The 15,560-nt window shown below is 34.9% G+C and overlaps 1 protein-coding gene across 6 annotated transcripts in view; it reads right to left on the reverse strand.

Moving 5' to 3' along the window:
* The window catches only part of COG5 (component of oligomeric golgi complex 5), a 284,068-nt gene that overhangs the window by 112,778 nt on the left and 155,730 nt on the right, over positions 1-15,560 (reverse strand). For all 6 annotated transcript variants that reach the window (XR_004023181.2, XR_016394383.1, XM_030761468.2 and 3 more), the window contains exons 9-10: positions 11,976-12,088; positions 11,645-11,722 (exon numbers count right to left, since the gene is read on the reverse strand). Coding sequence is in view for 4 of the 6 variants with exons in the window: in XM_030761468.2 (XP_030617328.1) it covers positions 11,645-11,722; positions 11,976-12,088 (191 nt within the window). In the remaining 2 variants the exon portion in view is untranslated. The remainder of the gene's footprint in view (positions 1-11,644; positions 11,723-11,975; positions 12,089-15,560) is intronic.

Here is a 15,560-nt window from a genome sequence, read left to right on the forward strand (position 1 = left end):
AGACAAGGTCAGAGGGAACCAGACATAACTAAGTTACGATCAAAACAGAAGAGGCAGTAAAAGATTTAGCAACAAGTCTGTGCCAGAGATCTCTGTGGAGAGATCACATTGTGAATGAGAAAGCTTGCAGACTTGATCAAAGAAACCAAACAGATGTGAATTTTATATTAGCTCTTAATCATCTTCTGGATAAAAGCAGAGGGTTCCTGGGGAAGCAAATATAAAGCAAAGAAAAAAGTTATCTTTACTGGAAAATAGCCTTCAGGGAGAACCATTTTGCTGTGTCTGATTAAAAAAGAAGGAAGGTACAGAAATTCAGAAGGGACTTGAAGATGAACATCACAGAACAAAATGAAAAGCCAGAAGAACTTCAGTTAAAATCAAAATGTTGGCTTTTATATGTATATTGTTCAAAGATGAAGGAATATTTACAGTACAATCTACTTGTTGTTTTTTAAAAAATGGGGGCTTAGATAAGGTGGTAGTGGGAGGAAGTGAAAAGTAGTCAGATTTCAGATACCTTTTGATGATAGAACAGATAGGACTTGTTAAAATGCATAGAGCTAAATATTATAGAAAAACCATATACAAAATGTTAACAGAAGTTATCTCGGGCTTCCCTGGTGGCACAGTGGTTAAGAATCCTCCTGCCAAGGCAGGGGACACGGGTTCGAGCCCTGGTCCGGGAAGATCCCACATGCTGCAGAGCAACTAAGCCCGTGCACCACAACTACTGAGCCTGTGCTCTAGAGCCCGTGAGCCAAAACTACTGAAGCCCGCATGCCTAGAGCCCATGCTACGCAACAAGAGAAGGCACCGCAGTGAGAAGCCCGCGCACTGCAACGAAGAGTAGCCCCCACTCACTGCAACTAGAGAAAGCCCTCACGTAGCAATGAAGACCCAATGTAGCTAAAACATAAATAAATAAATAACTTAATTTTTAAAAAAAGAAATTATTTCTGGGCGATAGGATTAAACATGATGCTTCCTTTATTCTTTTTAATTTTTTGGAAGAGTAATTAAGATAATCTAATTTAATTCTAAAGACACGAATAAATTCTTGATGTAAAAAATTCAATACTGAAACACACATGGTAAAAATTTAAAGCTTCTCTTCAAACTCAAATCCCTTATCCCACGCTTTTCCCTAGAGATCACTGTTAAACTACAGTGTTAAAGGGTTTTAAAACCCTTTCTATAGAGTTCTCAACCTTTCTTTTCATATTGCCCCTCCAAAAAGAAAACTAAATAATTAATTATATACATATTATATTATGTAATATGTAATAATTATATAATATGCTTATTATATACATATAATAAGCATATTATATACAATAATTATATACATATAATATGTAATGATACATATTATATACTTTTATAATATAACTGCACTTAATTTAAATTTAACTTAGTTTCTCCCTGATGACAGATGCTAAATACTAAGGAGTACGATTTTGTATGGTAGGACTGAACTCTGGAGACCACAAGCCAATGTAATATATAAGATGTTTTTGTGCCTCCCCTCTCCCTCCAAAAAACAGAACTTTTTCTCCCTCTTGGGGTCAATATTGCCCTTGTTGAGAACGCATGGTGGACTGGTATTTTAAATAGACTGTCACTCAAATTAGATTTAGTATGAACCACGATCTCCTCCAAACTTTTCCCCTGGCTTCCCTCACCATATTCTCTTTGGTTTCATCCTCCTCTTGAGATACTCCTTGTGGCCTCCTCTGTTACGATGTTTCCCAAACTCACTGAATGTAAATATTTTTAAATATACATTCTAATATATGTTTACTTATTTGTTTAAAATTATATACAAATACCACTGTATTCATAAAATATGTGCAATATAAAATGTACGAAAATAGTTTAAAGGAGAAAACTTGTAAAAAGGACAGGCAAAATTTATAACTATCTTCTTACATGTCAAAATGTATACACACTTTGGAAACCAGAGTTCTACATGAGTTTTATATGTTGCATTTTTGAGGTAGATTTCTTTTCTCTCTATAGCCGGTCTTTGCCATTACCATGGCTTTGATTGCCAATATGAGCCGATATCGTCCAAATTTATGTCTCTAGCAGAGGCCTCTCTTCTGAGCTCCAGACTCCCATATTAAACTGCCTAACTGACATCTTCACTTGGATGTCCCATGAGCACCTGAATACAGAGCTTATCTTCCCTCCTAAATGTGCTCTTCGGTTTATGCTCTCAAATGAAGTTACTCCTATCTACCAGAACCCTGTCAAACCTGAACCAATGATATTGTCCTTGATACCTTCTCCTCCATCTCACCACTTTTAATCCATCACTAAGATTTGTCAGTTTTATCTCCTGAGTAATTCTCAAATCACTGCAATTCTCTCCATTTTCATCGGCATCAATGTAAATTACTGTTATAGGCTGAGTTTTGACCCGACACAATTCATATGTTGAAGTCCTAACCCCCCCATACTTGAAAATGTGACCATATTTTGAGATAGGTCTTTAAAGAAGTAATTAAATTAAAATGGGGTCATTAGACGGTCCTTATAAGAAAAAGAAATCTGAAACACAGACACATACAGAAGGAAGATGGTGTGAAGACACAGGGAGAAGACAGCTCTATGGACATTTGTATACAAGTCTTTGTATGGATATATTCTTTCATTTCTCTTGGATTAATTACTAGGGGTATATTGCTAGGTCATATAATATATGTATGTTTAACTCTTTAAGAAACAGCCAAACTGTTTTCCAAAGTGGTTGTAGATTTTACACTTCCCTTCAGCAGTATATGAGAGTTCCAGTTGCTCCATATCCTCACCAACACTTGGTATGGTCAGGTCTTTTAAATTTTAGATATGTGCTTAATTGATATCTATCTCTAAAGTGCCTATTCAAATCTTTGGCCTATTTTTTTTTTTTTTTTTTTTGGTGATACGCAGGCCTTTCACTGTTGTGGCCTCTCCCATTGCGGAGCACAGGCTCCGGACGCGCAGGCTCAGCGGCCATGGCTCACGGGCCCAGCCGCTCCGCGGCATGTGGGATCTTCCCAGACCAGGGCATGAACCCGTGTCCCCTGCATCGGCAGGTGAACTCTCAACCACTGTTCCACCAGGGAAGCCCTGGCCTATTTTTTTAAGCTGGCTTTGTTTTCTTATTGAATTCTGAGAGTTCTTCAGACATAAGTCCTTTATTAGATATGTGATTTGCAAATATTTTCTCCCAGTTTATTCCTTATCTTGTATTCTCTTAATGGAGTATTCTGCAGAACATAAATTCTTCATTTTGAGTAAGTCCAAAATATCAATTTTTTAAATTTATGGACAGAGCTTTTGGTGTTGCATCTAAGAAATCTTTTGCTACCCCTAAGTCACAAAGTTTGTTCTGTTTTCTTCTATAAGTTTTAGAATTTTAGGCTTTACATCTGGATATCCAAATGTTTCAGTATTACCTGTTAAAAAGACTATTGCGTCAAGATAGAATTGCCTTTGTAACTGTTTCTGAAAATCAATTTTCCACATATGTGTCAGTGTATTTTTGGACTCTCTATTCTGCATCAATGATCTATGTCTCTAACTTCATGTCAATTCCACATTTTCTTGAATATGGTAGTTAAGTCTTGAAATTAACAGGTATTGTTAGCCCTCCAATTTCGTTTTTCTTTTTCCAAGTTGTGCTGGGTATCCCAAGTCCTTTGTATTTCTGTTTGAATTTTAGAATCAGCTTGTCAATCACTCCAAAACACCTGTTGAGATTATACGTCAATTTAGGAAGAAGGGACATCTTAACAACAGCAAATCTATCAACACATAAATAAGGTATCTCTATTTCCTTAGGTCTTCTTTAATTTCTCTCAGCAATATTTAGCATTTTCAGCTTCCAGATGTTCAACTTTTGACACATTTACTCCTAAGATTTCATATTCTTTGACGTTACTGTATATGGAATTATTAAATTTCAATTCTCAATAGTACATTGCTAATATATAGAAGTATAACTGATTTTTTTTTTTTTTTGGCGGTACGCGGGCCTCTCACTGTTGTGGCCTCTCCCGTTGCGGAGCACAGGCTCCGGACGCACAGTCTCAGCAGCCATGGCTCACGGGCCCAACCACTCCGCAGCACGTGGGATCTTCCCGGACCGGGGCACGAACCCGTGTCCCCTCTATCGGCAGGCGGACTCTCAACCACTGCTCCACCAGGGAAGCCCTACAACTGATTTTTGTATATTGACCTTCTATTCTGTAATCTTGCAACATATCACTTACGAGCTCTAGTAGCCTTTTTGTAGATTCCATCGAGTTTTTAACATGGATAATCTTATCATTTGTATATAAAGACCATTTTACTTTTTCATTTCCAAACTGGAAGCCTTTTATTTCTTTTTCTTGTTCATTGCACTAGCTAGGAAAATGCTGAACAGAAGTAGTGAGAGCATAAAGAATCCTTGTCCTCTCCCAAATTTTAAGGGGGAAACATTCAGTATTCACCATTGTATATGATTTTACCTGTTCATTGTTCCTAAATGCCTTTTATCAGGTTGAGAAAGTTCTATTCCTAGTCTGCTGAGAATTCATATCAGAAATGGATGTTGGATTCTGTCAAATACTTTTTCTGCATGAATTGAGATGATCATGTGGTTTTTCTTTTTTTGTTTGCTGACTTTCCTTTTCCAATTAGCCTCATACTAAAGCCTCATTCAATCCTCCATCATTTTCAGCCTCTCATTTGTTCCATACTCTTGTCTGTATGCTGCGTTCTAGATAATAACATCAATTCTAACTGCCAGGCTAATTCATTTCCTGGTTTTACGTAACATCTGTTTAACCTATCTGCTGAATTTTTTATTTCAATGATTTAATTTTTAATTTCTAAATGTTCTATTTGGTTCTTCTTTAAACCTACCTGATCAGTTCTTAAGTCGCTTATTTCTCATTTTTTATTCCATTCTTTATTTCAAAAACATATACAGGTATTCTAGATTCTTTGTCAGTTAATTCTAACATCTGAAGTCCATAGTGTCCTTCAGAAGTTCTTTCGGAGTCTAAAACCTGTCTTGAATTGTGTTTATTTTTCCTGCTGACTCTCAATCATGCTTCTAGTTTATTTATAGGACTGGTGATTTTTAACTGTGAGCTCATAGTTGGCTGACCTTAACATGTGGAGAATCCTAATAGCTAAAACTAGAAATGCTTTCCTCTTCAGGGTATCTGCATTTGTTTGTGAGAGTAGGTACTGTTACCAACCAAGGACCATGTCTGCCGCAGTCACAGGTCTCAGCTTAATGCAAGACTATCAGGTTCATTGTTCCACCTTGCTAGAGCCTAGTGAACTGATCCCATCATTGACATGGACATTTGACTGCAGGGCAACTCCAGCTTTTGCAATGACTTAGAGCTCACAAATCTCCACTACAGTTTCAACTACTTTATCTGCTTATGTATATCCGTATATACATATGCCCCTCAGAGATTCTCTTACTTTCTGCAGGGCCAACAGTGCATTACAAATTATGCTTTTCTTGGGGCTTCCCTGGTGGCGCAGTGGTTAAGAATCTGCCTGCCAATGCAGGGGACACGGGTTTGAGCCCTGGTCCAGGAAGATCCCACATGCCACAGAGCAACAAAGCCCGTGTGCCACAGCTACTGAGCCTGAGCTCTAGAACCCACAAGCCACACCTACTGAGCCCGCGTGCCACAACTACTAAAGCCCATGCTCCGCAACGAGAAGCCACCACAAGGACAAGCCTGCACACCGCAACAAAGAGTAGCTCCTGCTCGCTGCAACTAGAAAAAGCCCGCGCGCAGCAACAAAGACCCAGAGCAGCCAAAAAAAAAAAAAATTATGCTTTTCTAACTTATCTAAAATTTGTTTTACTGCAGGGAGAGGGCCTTTAAAAATAACTGGTCCCCATGCTAGTAAAGCAAAAATCTAACCTTTATAGGTAAGAGAATTTATTGACAATACCTGACTTAGACATGTAACTGGCTAACTGCCACTTGATTTTTTAATCAAATTGCGATGCCACTGATAAATGAGTTCAACATTTTTCTCATAATATTAAAAAGATTCCTAATTTGGGTGTCCTACAATTTTTTCTGAGTCTTAAATGCTATAATTAAATCATCTGATACATCTAAAAGGGCAAAAGAAAACATTCTTTTTCGTAGTTAAAATCCTCGTTAGTACTATAGCTGCACAAAATGCTGAACACATTCCAAATATAGCCTAATGCATCCTACACACATGATTAAAAGATTCTGTTCAATGATAAAAAATGCTGGCTTAGAAAATGAAAGTATCATATCTACACTCGCACATATAGCTAAACTGGCTTAATTCTGCAGATGAGAATCTACAACCTGTTTTCCACCGTATGGATCCTGAATAACTTCTCAATAATTTGCTACACTCACTTTCAAAGTGTTACATATAGTATTGATGATTATATAGTGATACTAGAACTTTTAACAGGTTTTAAAAGATGCCAAAATTGAATTTCTCATGTCTAATAAACAGTCTAGAAATCTAATTTAAAATGAGAAGACTTATCCATTCAAGTAATCTTTGGAAATACAATATAAAAAGGGGAAAAAAGTATATCCCACACTTAAATGCCATAAAGAATTAATATGATAGGTATAAAGGTGTCTGCAACTTTATAGTATGAACTGAAAATAACAGGCTAATTTTACAAGTTAGCCAGAACATTTATTAAATTAAGCAGAAGCAGCATTAGTTATCTTAATTAAGGAAAAGTTTTCAGAAGGCTTTATATTAACACTGTATTCTTAAGATTTATTATACTTGATATAATTGGCCCAGTTTTATTTTATACTCAGTGCATTTATGCCCTCTTTACACTATGATGTATTCTTTATAACATGATAAACATCTACTACAAAACCTCCTGAGCTAATAAAGCATTCCAGAAACTATCATCATGTAGGTTTTTTTCTCCTCTTGTACATACCTAAGATTAGACTCTGAATACTAATATGTACAGTTCTCTCTATCATCTGAAATCAGATATCTTAACAAACAGCAAGGCAGATTTGGCAATATTAACCTCAAAACTAAACGTTTTTAAAGTAAACCCATTTTTTTGCCTACTAAAAGAATATAAATGATTTAACAATTCTCACAAGACCTCACAGAATGAAGGAAAACCATCCTCGCTGTTTTTATGACTACAGAATTACCAAATGTTAGATCATAAACCCATGATTCTTTAGTAAAGTGAGACATATAATCATGACACATTCATAGTAAATCCTTGATACTGTCTTATTCAAGGAAACAAGATTTCTTAAATTTCTAATTCTCAGCATGAATATACATGCATATCATGTTATTAGAACTGTTTAAAAAAAAACTGACCTTCTCACACAGTAAGGTTTTTTATTACCATGCACATGGTAACTTTATGACCCCTAAATAAAAGTTTCAAAGTTTAAAAAAAAAGACTGAAATAATAATCATGATAGAAAATTAATGGGCCCATCTCTGAATTAAGTCTACATTATCTAATTTTCCTTCAGAAAACCTCAGCTTATAGGTAGTATTACCACCTCCATTTGATATGTGATGGTCTTAAAGATTATAGGACCTATCCAAGGTTGCATAATCAAGGTAGGAAATCTTAGCTCTGTCTGATACCAGGGCCCAAGGACCCAGCTCTTAATCACTGTACTGTCCTGCCTTTAACACTATTTGAAGAGGTATTCAGAAATGTAACCTTGAAACTATTTGGCTGTCCAAATGCTAAAAAAAACTATACTTAATCCTATAAAAATTACCTTAGAATATTTTAAGATATTTTAAGCACTTGGATTGACTGTAACAGATAAATTTTAAATAATGAGCATGGCAAGGCAGTTCATTTGCCTACAGATAAAGTCTTAGGAACTTAACTAATCAAGTTTCTCCCATAAATATAATTTTTTTTTAAAAAATCCATAAGGAAATATAAATTAAATCAATGAGATACCACTACATACCTATGAGAATAGCTAAAATCCAAAACATTGACAATATCAAATGCTGACAAGGATGTGGAACAACAGGAACTTTGTTTCTTTCTAATGAGAATGCAAAATAATACAGCCACACTGGAAGACAATTTGGCGGTTTCTTACAAAGCTAAACATAGTCTAACTATAAGATACAGCAATCACATGCCTTGGTATTTACTCAAATGAGCTGAAAATTTATATCCACACAAAAATCTGTGCATGAATGTTTGTAACAATTTAAATAATAATTGCCAAAAAATGGAAGCAACAACACGTCCTTCAATAGGTGAATGGGTAAAACAAACTAGGTATATCCACAGAGTAAAATATCAGTCAGTGATTAAAAAAATGAGCAATGAAGCAATGAAGACACGAAGAAACCTTAAATGCATATTACTAAGTGAGAGAAACCAGTATGAAAAGGCAACCTACTGTATGATCCCAATTACATGATATTCTGAAAAAGACAAAACTCTAAAGACAGTAAAAAGATCAGTGGTTGCCAGGGGTTAAGGAGATAAGTGGGAGAAGGATGAACTGGTGGAGCACAGAAGATTTTTAAGGAAGTAAAACTACTGAACCTCTTTTGCATGATACTATAAATGGTGGACGCAGGAAATTATGTATTTGCATAATGCATTATGCATCTTGCACTGGTATAGTACATTTGTTACAACTGATGAACCATGACTGATATATTATTAATAATTAAAGTCCATAGTTTACATTAGGATTAGCTCACTATGTAGTACATTTATAAGTTTTGTATAATGCACAAGAGATGTTATGATAACCTAGCAAGTATCAGATGTATTTTCTGCTCAATTTTTTTGTACACCTAAAGCTGTTCTAAAAATTAAAAATCATTACTTTTTAAAGAAATCTACAGGTATTGAACTACAGCAAAAGAAGAATAAATTACAAAAATTACTTAACAAAGGAAAATGTAAAGTACAGTTTTGTTTTGTTTTTGTAGAAAAGAAACAAGTTGGCAAGAAGTCAAACACGGAAATTCCATCACACTTTATAGTTAATTACAGAAGCATTAGAATCAAGTGGTTTAAAACAAAGAAACCTGGAAAATTAATTCTTAATTTTCCTACTTGACATGAAATTAATAGTGTAATTTCATTTATATTTAAATTATAAACCAAAGAGAAAATATCTATTAATTTAGCTTTCAGTGAATTTCAAAATGTGGACTACAACTTATAAAAATTTAATACAGGGGCCTCCCTGGTGGCACAGTGGTTGAGAGTCCGCCTGCCGATGCAGGGGATATGGGTTCGTGCCCCGGTCCAGGAAGATCCCACATGCCACGAAGCGGCTGGGCCCGTGAGCCATGGCCGCTGAGCCTGCGTGTCCGGAGCCTGTGCTCCGCAACGGGAGAGGCCACAACAGTGAGAGGCCCGCATACCGCAAAAAACAACAAAAAAAATTTAATACATAAATTTTAAAAATCTGTTCTGGTAGATTGCAATCTAAAAAAAAATTACTTGCTAGAAATTATCTTCCTAGGAAAAAAGCATTAATTTCTACATAGATATTGTAGAAAGCATATGACATAAATTCTAAATCATTTCATCTTGAATTATTTACACTGTTTTCATTTTTTAAAAATATATTCAGAGGTTTAAAAGGCTAAACCACTAAATTAAAAAGAACTTTCAATACCAGGATATATCCTTAAAAATCTTGAAGCTGCAAAAAAAACCTAGTAGTGTAAGAACATTCTGTTTATAACATTTTCCTCAAAAACAGATTACAAAATGATTTAGAGATCTTGGTTCAGAAACTGCTCTTCAATGACCCAAGATATATACCATCACCTACTCAAGTTTAAAATTTTATGAAGATTTTAAGGATTATTATTTGGGCCTCAAATCACTGTAAAAATCCTATACTTTTTATAAAGGTTCTACTGCCACTGATAATTATTTTAACTAAATAATACTCTTACATTGTAGTTATATAATTAGCAAAAATATCTGTTTACAGCTTTTTAACGAAGGAAAAGACTAAAGAAATTATAGCAAATATAGTAAATTTTATGTGCTATCTTTGCAATTTATGACATATTTTCCTTAGAGTATTTTTACTTCTCTTTTGTCCTAGAGTTCCCAAAATTGCAAGGTCACAAGTTATTCTGGACTTTCCAAAACAGATTGATCTATTCTGAATATAGATGAGTATACTGAATCCCAAGAGGGACTAAATTTTTATTCATAAATATCACCTTATAAGAAAAAACAACAACTAAACTGTAAAGTTACATTAAAATTTATAATAAATGTAAATATGTATGTGTGTATTGTGTACGACTACTGTCTTAAAAAACGTAAGAAGAATATTTGGAAGAGCAATCTTCTCTGGCTTTAATTAAATAAGAAATATTTTTAAGTAAATGAAAAGGACGAATACAATGAAAGCATATATCCCTATTCCTCATAATCCTTTTTAGTTAGAAATAATTCACATGCATTTAAAACCTCGCCCAGTGTTCATCCAGTATAATAACTGTTGACAAGAACTGATATGTGAGTTTTTATGTAGAAACTTTGCCCAATGCAGCAATATCACAACAACTTTCATATATAACATACAGCAGTCTTAATTATATTAATTAATTATATTCATCATGCTACACATTACATTCCTAGTATTTATTTATCTTGTAACTGGAAGTTTGCACCTTCTGACTACCTTCATCCAATTTCCCCTTCCCGGCTCCCCTCTGGCAACCACCTGCTTGTTCTCTGTATCTGTAACTTAATTTCTATTTTGTTACGTTTGTTCATTTGTTTTTTAGATTCCACAGTATTTGTCTTTCTCTGTCTGACTTGGTTTATATACTGTTACTATAACATATCACAGCCACAAGCAGGACTATGTACTGAGTGCTATGAATCCTCCTAGCAAATCACCAAATTTGGGGGTGGTTTTGGAGATCCCCAACACAGGAAATAAAATATTTAAAATTCTGAACTACAAAGTAAACTACCTACACCACGATGACAGAAACTTAGAGAATCTTTTTCTTTGAAGCACTAGGTGTTAAGATTTAATGAACAGAATATCTAGTTATTCCATTCATCACTATCAAAAACATATCAAAATGAATGAATAAAATGTAGAGTCAGGGATTTCTATGCATGGAAGGAATTCTTGTGGCCCACGAGGCCAGTAGATTGGTAGATGACAGAAGGGAGACTTTAGAATATGAAAAAATAATACATTAAAGTGCTTTATAGGAAAAATTAACAACTGAATGGATTGTACCATCTTCAGAGAAGACTTTATAAGGCATTATAACAACCACTAATTAAATCTCTTATATACCAAAAATTTTTATCTTATTCTCTATTGGGACTTTAAAAAACTTTTACAATAAATCATTTATATTATTAAAAAATGGGAAATTACTATATGCATTTGAGAATTATTCTATAAATAGTATTAGCTAGCATCTACTCAATAAACAAACATGCAAAGAAAATTTGTGGTTGTCAAGAAATATACTTCCCTTTAGCTATCTGACATGTAGCCTCTCTGTCAGACAGGAACACAAATAATCTGGCTCATTATCTTCCTGCATTCTTTTATAAAGAGATAAAAATACTTTAATTTAAACATACCTTAACTATTTCTTCAATGAAACAAATGTGAGAGACAGGGTCTCTCTTCTTGGCTAATATTTTTTGCAGATGTTGTACCTAAAAAGGGGGAAGAGAGGGAGAATGTATATAACTGAGTATTTTCAAATGAAACAACTATTAAGCATAGGCATTAGAAACATTAAGGGAAGGGAAAAGACATTTTGCTAGAGCCCTTACATATATTATAATTAGCTAATGTAGGTATTTTGAACTCTCAGAGATTTTAAGAAACCTGCCCAAGGTCACACAATTTAGAATAACCAGGAATTAACCCATAATTAATGTTATTTTCACTCTCTCAAATATTTACCTGGCCACAAACAGTAAAAATATGATCCACAAGTTTCTCCATATTGGTCCAAAGGGAAGCACGAAACGCTGCAGTGTTTCCTGGGGCTGGCATGGTAGATCGTCCAGGTGCCCCTGGTATGAGCAAGAGAAAAACATGAAAAATAAAAATTTCCAAATATAACAAAATGTACTGATACGTTATTATGAAAAGCACATACAGGCTAAAAGATGAGAAGTTCCTTTTTGAAGAAATTATAATTTCTCATAAGTGACATAAAAAAGAATCTTAACCTTTTGTGTTTAAGAAAGGAAAATACGACCACACACACACACACACACACACCCGCCCAGGAAGGATAATACAGAAAACAGGAATTAATAAGAAAGGTTTCCTAGAAGGAGGAGTTGAAGAGGTGGGAGGTAGTAGCAGGTGAAAGGAACAGGAATAAAAGCGGTGAGTATCTGTGAACCATACAAACGTCTTATATGCTGATGTTTCAAAATAAATTTAAATTTTAAAAGAATGAAAAAGCAAACTCTAAAACTAAATACAAACAAATACAGTAACACATAAAACTAATGGTACTTCAAATTAATAATACAACCACCACACACAGGAAAATAATTAATTCAAGTAATTTTTAATTACAGCATCCTGACTTTAGTAAGATATATTTTAGGGGCAAAAAGAATCACAAAGAAATATTGTATTTTACTTAATAGATGTGTTGCTTGATAGTAATATTGAAACTAAGTCTATTTTAGAATGGTGCAAATGAAGGTTCTCACTATAAACAGAACGAAGATACAAATGAGTAATGGGAATTGGAGGTATCTGTCAATTCTGTTCACTAAAGGACAGAGAGATGACAACTCCTTAATAGAAATGAGCATGCCTGATATCCAAATTTCAATCTCTATGCACCATTCCCCAATAAAAGAAGCCAAGGCTTACTGAAGAAAAAAGTGATTCCGTACCTGGAGCGGTAAAAATAGAAGGTGAACCTGGTACATACTGGGCCAGAGAGCAAAAAAAGCGTTCAAAGTTTGAAGAAAGCAGCATTCCGAAAGTCGACAGAAATAACAAGATGGTGAATTGTTATTCTAGATAATAAAGATATTACAAGCAAATAAAACTAGAGACCACTACCTCATGAACATAGATGTAAAAAGCCTCAACAAAATATTAGCAAATAAAATCTAAAAATGTATAAAAAGAATTTTACGCCATAATCAAATGGGATTTATCCCAGGTATGTAAGCCTGGTTCAACATTCAAAAACCAGTTTACAGGGCTTCCCTGGTGGTGCAGTAGTTAAGAATCAGCCTGCCAATGCAGGGGACACGGGTTCGACCCCTGGTCCAGGAAGATCTCACATGCCGCGGAGCAACTAAGCATGTGCGCCACAACTACTGAGCCTGTGCTCTAGAGCCCGCGAACCACAACTACTGAGCCCTCATGCCATGACTACTGAAGCCCACGCACCTAGAGCCCGTGCTCCAAAACAAAGAGAAGCCACCGCAATGAGAAGCCCGCACACCACAACAAAGAGTAGCCCCTGCTCACCGCAACTAGAGAAAGCCTGCGTGCAGCAACGAGGACCCAACACAGCCAAAAATAAAATTAAATAAATTTAAAAAAAAAAACAGTTTACATAATCCATCACATCAGCAGACTAAAAAAAGAAGAATCACATTAATACATTTGATCATAGTTGACAAACTCCAACAGCCATTAATGGTAAAAACTCTCAATAAACTAAGTATAAAGGGAATTTTCTCAATTTAATAAAGACTATCTATAAGAAGCCTGCAGCTAACATCATACTTAATGATGAGAAATGTTCCCATTAAGATCAGGTACAAGGCAAGAATGTCCCCTTTCACCACCACTTTTCAACATTATACTGGAAGTCCTTGCTAATGCAGTAAGGCAAGAAAAGGAAAGAAAGGTGTATACTGGGAAGTAAGACATAAAACTGTCTTTGTTTGCAGATGGTACAATCATCTGTGTAGAAAATCTGAAAGAACCAATCAAAAAAGTCCTGGAATTAATCAGTGATTATAGCAAAGTTGTAAGATACCAGGTTAATGAACATAAGTCAATTGCTTTCCTATATACCAACAATGAACAAGTGGAATTTGAATTTGATAACAAAATATCATGTGTGTTACCCCCCCGGCCAAATGAAATACTTAGGTATAAATAAATCTAACAAAATAGGTACAAAATCTTTACGAGGAAAGCTACAGAACTCTGATGAACAAAATCGAAGAGGAACTAAGTATATAGAGAAATAGTCCATGTTCATTGATGGAACAATCAATATTGTCAAGATGTCAGTTCTTCCCAATTTGATCTATAGATTCAAGGCAATCCAAATCCAAATTGTAGAAAGTTATTTTTTGGATATCAACAAACGGATTCTAAAGTTTATATCGAGAGGCAAAAGAACCAGAAGAGCCAATACAATATTGACAAAAAAGTATAAAGTTGGAAGACTGACTAGCCAACTTCAAGACATTCTATAAAGCTACAGTGATCAAGACAATGTGGTATTAGCAAAAAAGACAGATAAATGGAACAGAATAGGGAGCTCAGAAATACACCCACATAAATATAGTCAAATTATCTTTGAAAAAGGAGCAAAGGCAATAAATTCGGCAACAGTAGAACCTTCAGCAAATCATGTTGGAATAACTCAATAACCACATGCAAAACAATGAATCTAGACATAGACCTCACATATTTCACCAAAATTAACTCAAAATGGATCACAGACCTAAAAGTAAAGTGCAAAACTGTAACACTCATAGGAGATAACAAAGGAGAAGACCCAGATGACTTTGGGTATGGCAATGACTTTTTAGATACAATACCAAAGACATGTTCTATGAAAGAAATAATTGATAAGCTGGACCTCATTAAAATTAAAAACTTCTATTCTGGAAGAGACAAATAAGAGAATTAGAAGACAATCCTTAGAGTTGGAAAAAAAGATATTTGCAAAAGACACATCTGAAAAAACTGCTACCCAAAATAAAAATTCTTACAACAGTAAGAAACACCCCCAATTAAAAAACGGGCCAAATACCTTAACAGACACCTCCCTCACCAAAGAAGATGTACAGATGGCAAATAAGCATACGAGAAGATGATCCATATCATACAGCATCAGGGAAATGAAAATTAAAACAACACTGAGATACCATAACATATCTATTAGATGGCCAAAATCTGGAACAGTGATTACACCAAATGCTGGTGAGGATAGGGAGCAACAGAAACCCTCATTCACTGACGGCATGAACACAAAATGGTCAAGCTAGTTTGGAAGACAGTTTGGTGGTTTCTCACAATACTAAGCATATTCTTACCGTACAATGCAGCAATTGTGCTCTTTGGTATTTACCCCAAGGAGCTGAAAACTTATGTCCACACAAAAACCTGCACAAAGATGTTTACAGCAGCTTTTGTTCATAACTGCCTAAACTTAAAAGCAACCAGGATGTTTCACTAGGTGGATGGATAAATGAACTGTAGTACATCCATACAATGGAATATTATTCAACACTGAAAAAAAAAGAGCTATCAAGCCATGAA

This window comes from Delphinapterus leucas, chromosome 9 (assembly GCF_059928025.1).
Source record: "Delphinapterus leucas isolate spDelLeu-1000000601 "Yukka" chromosome 9, BTC_Dleu_Yukka2, whole genome shotgun sequence".
In the NCBI taxonomy this organism is placed as follows: domain Eukaryota; kingdom Metazoa; phylum Chordata; class Mammalia; order Artiodactyla; family Monodontidae; genus Delphinapterus; species Delphinapterus leucas.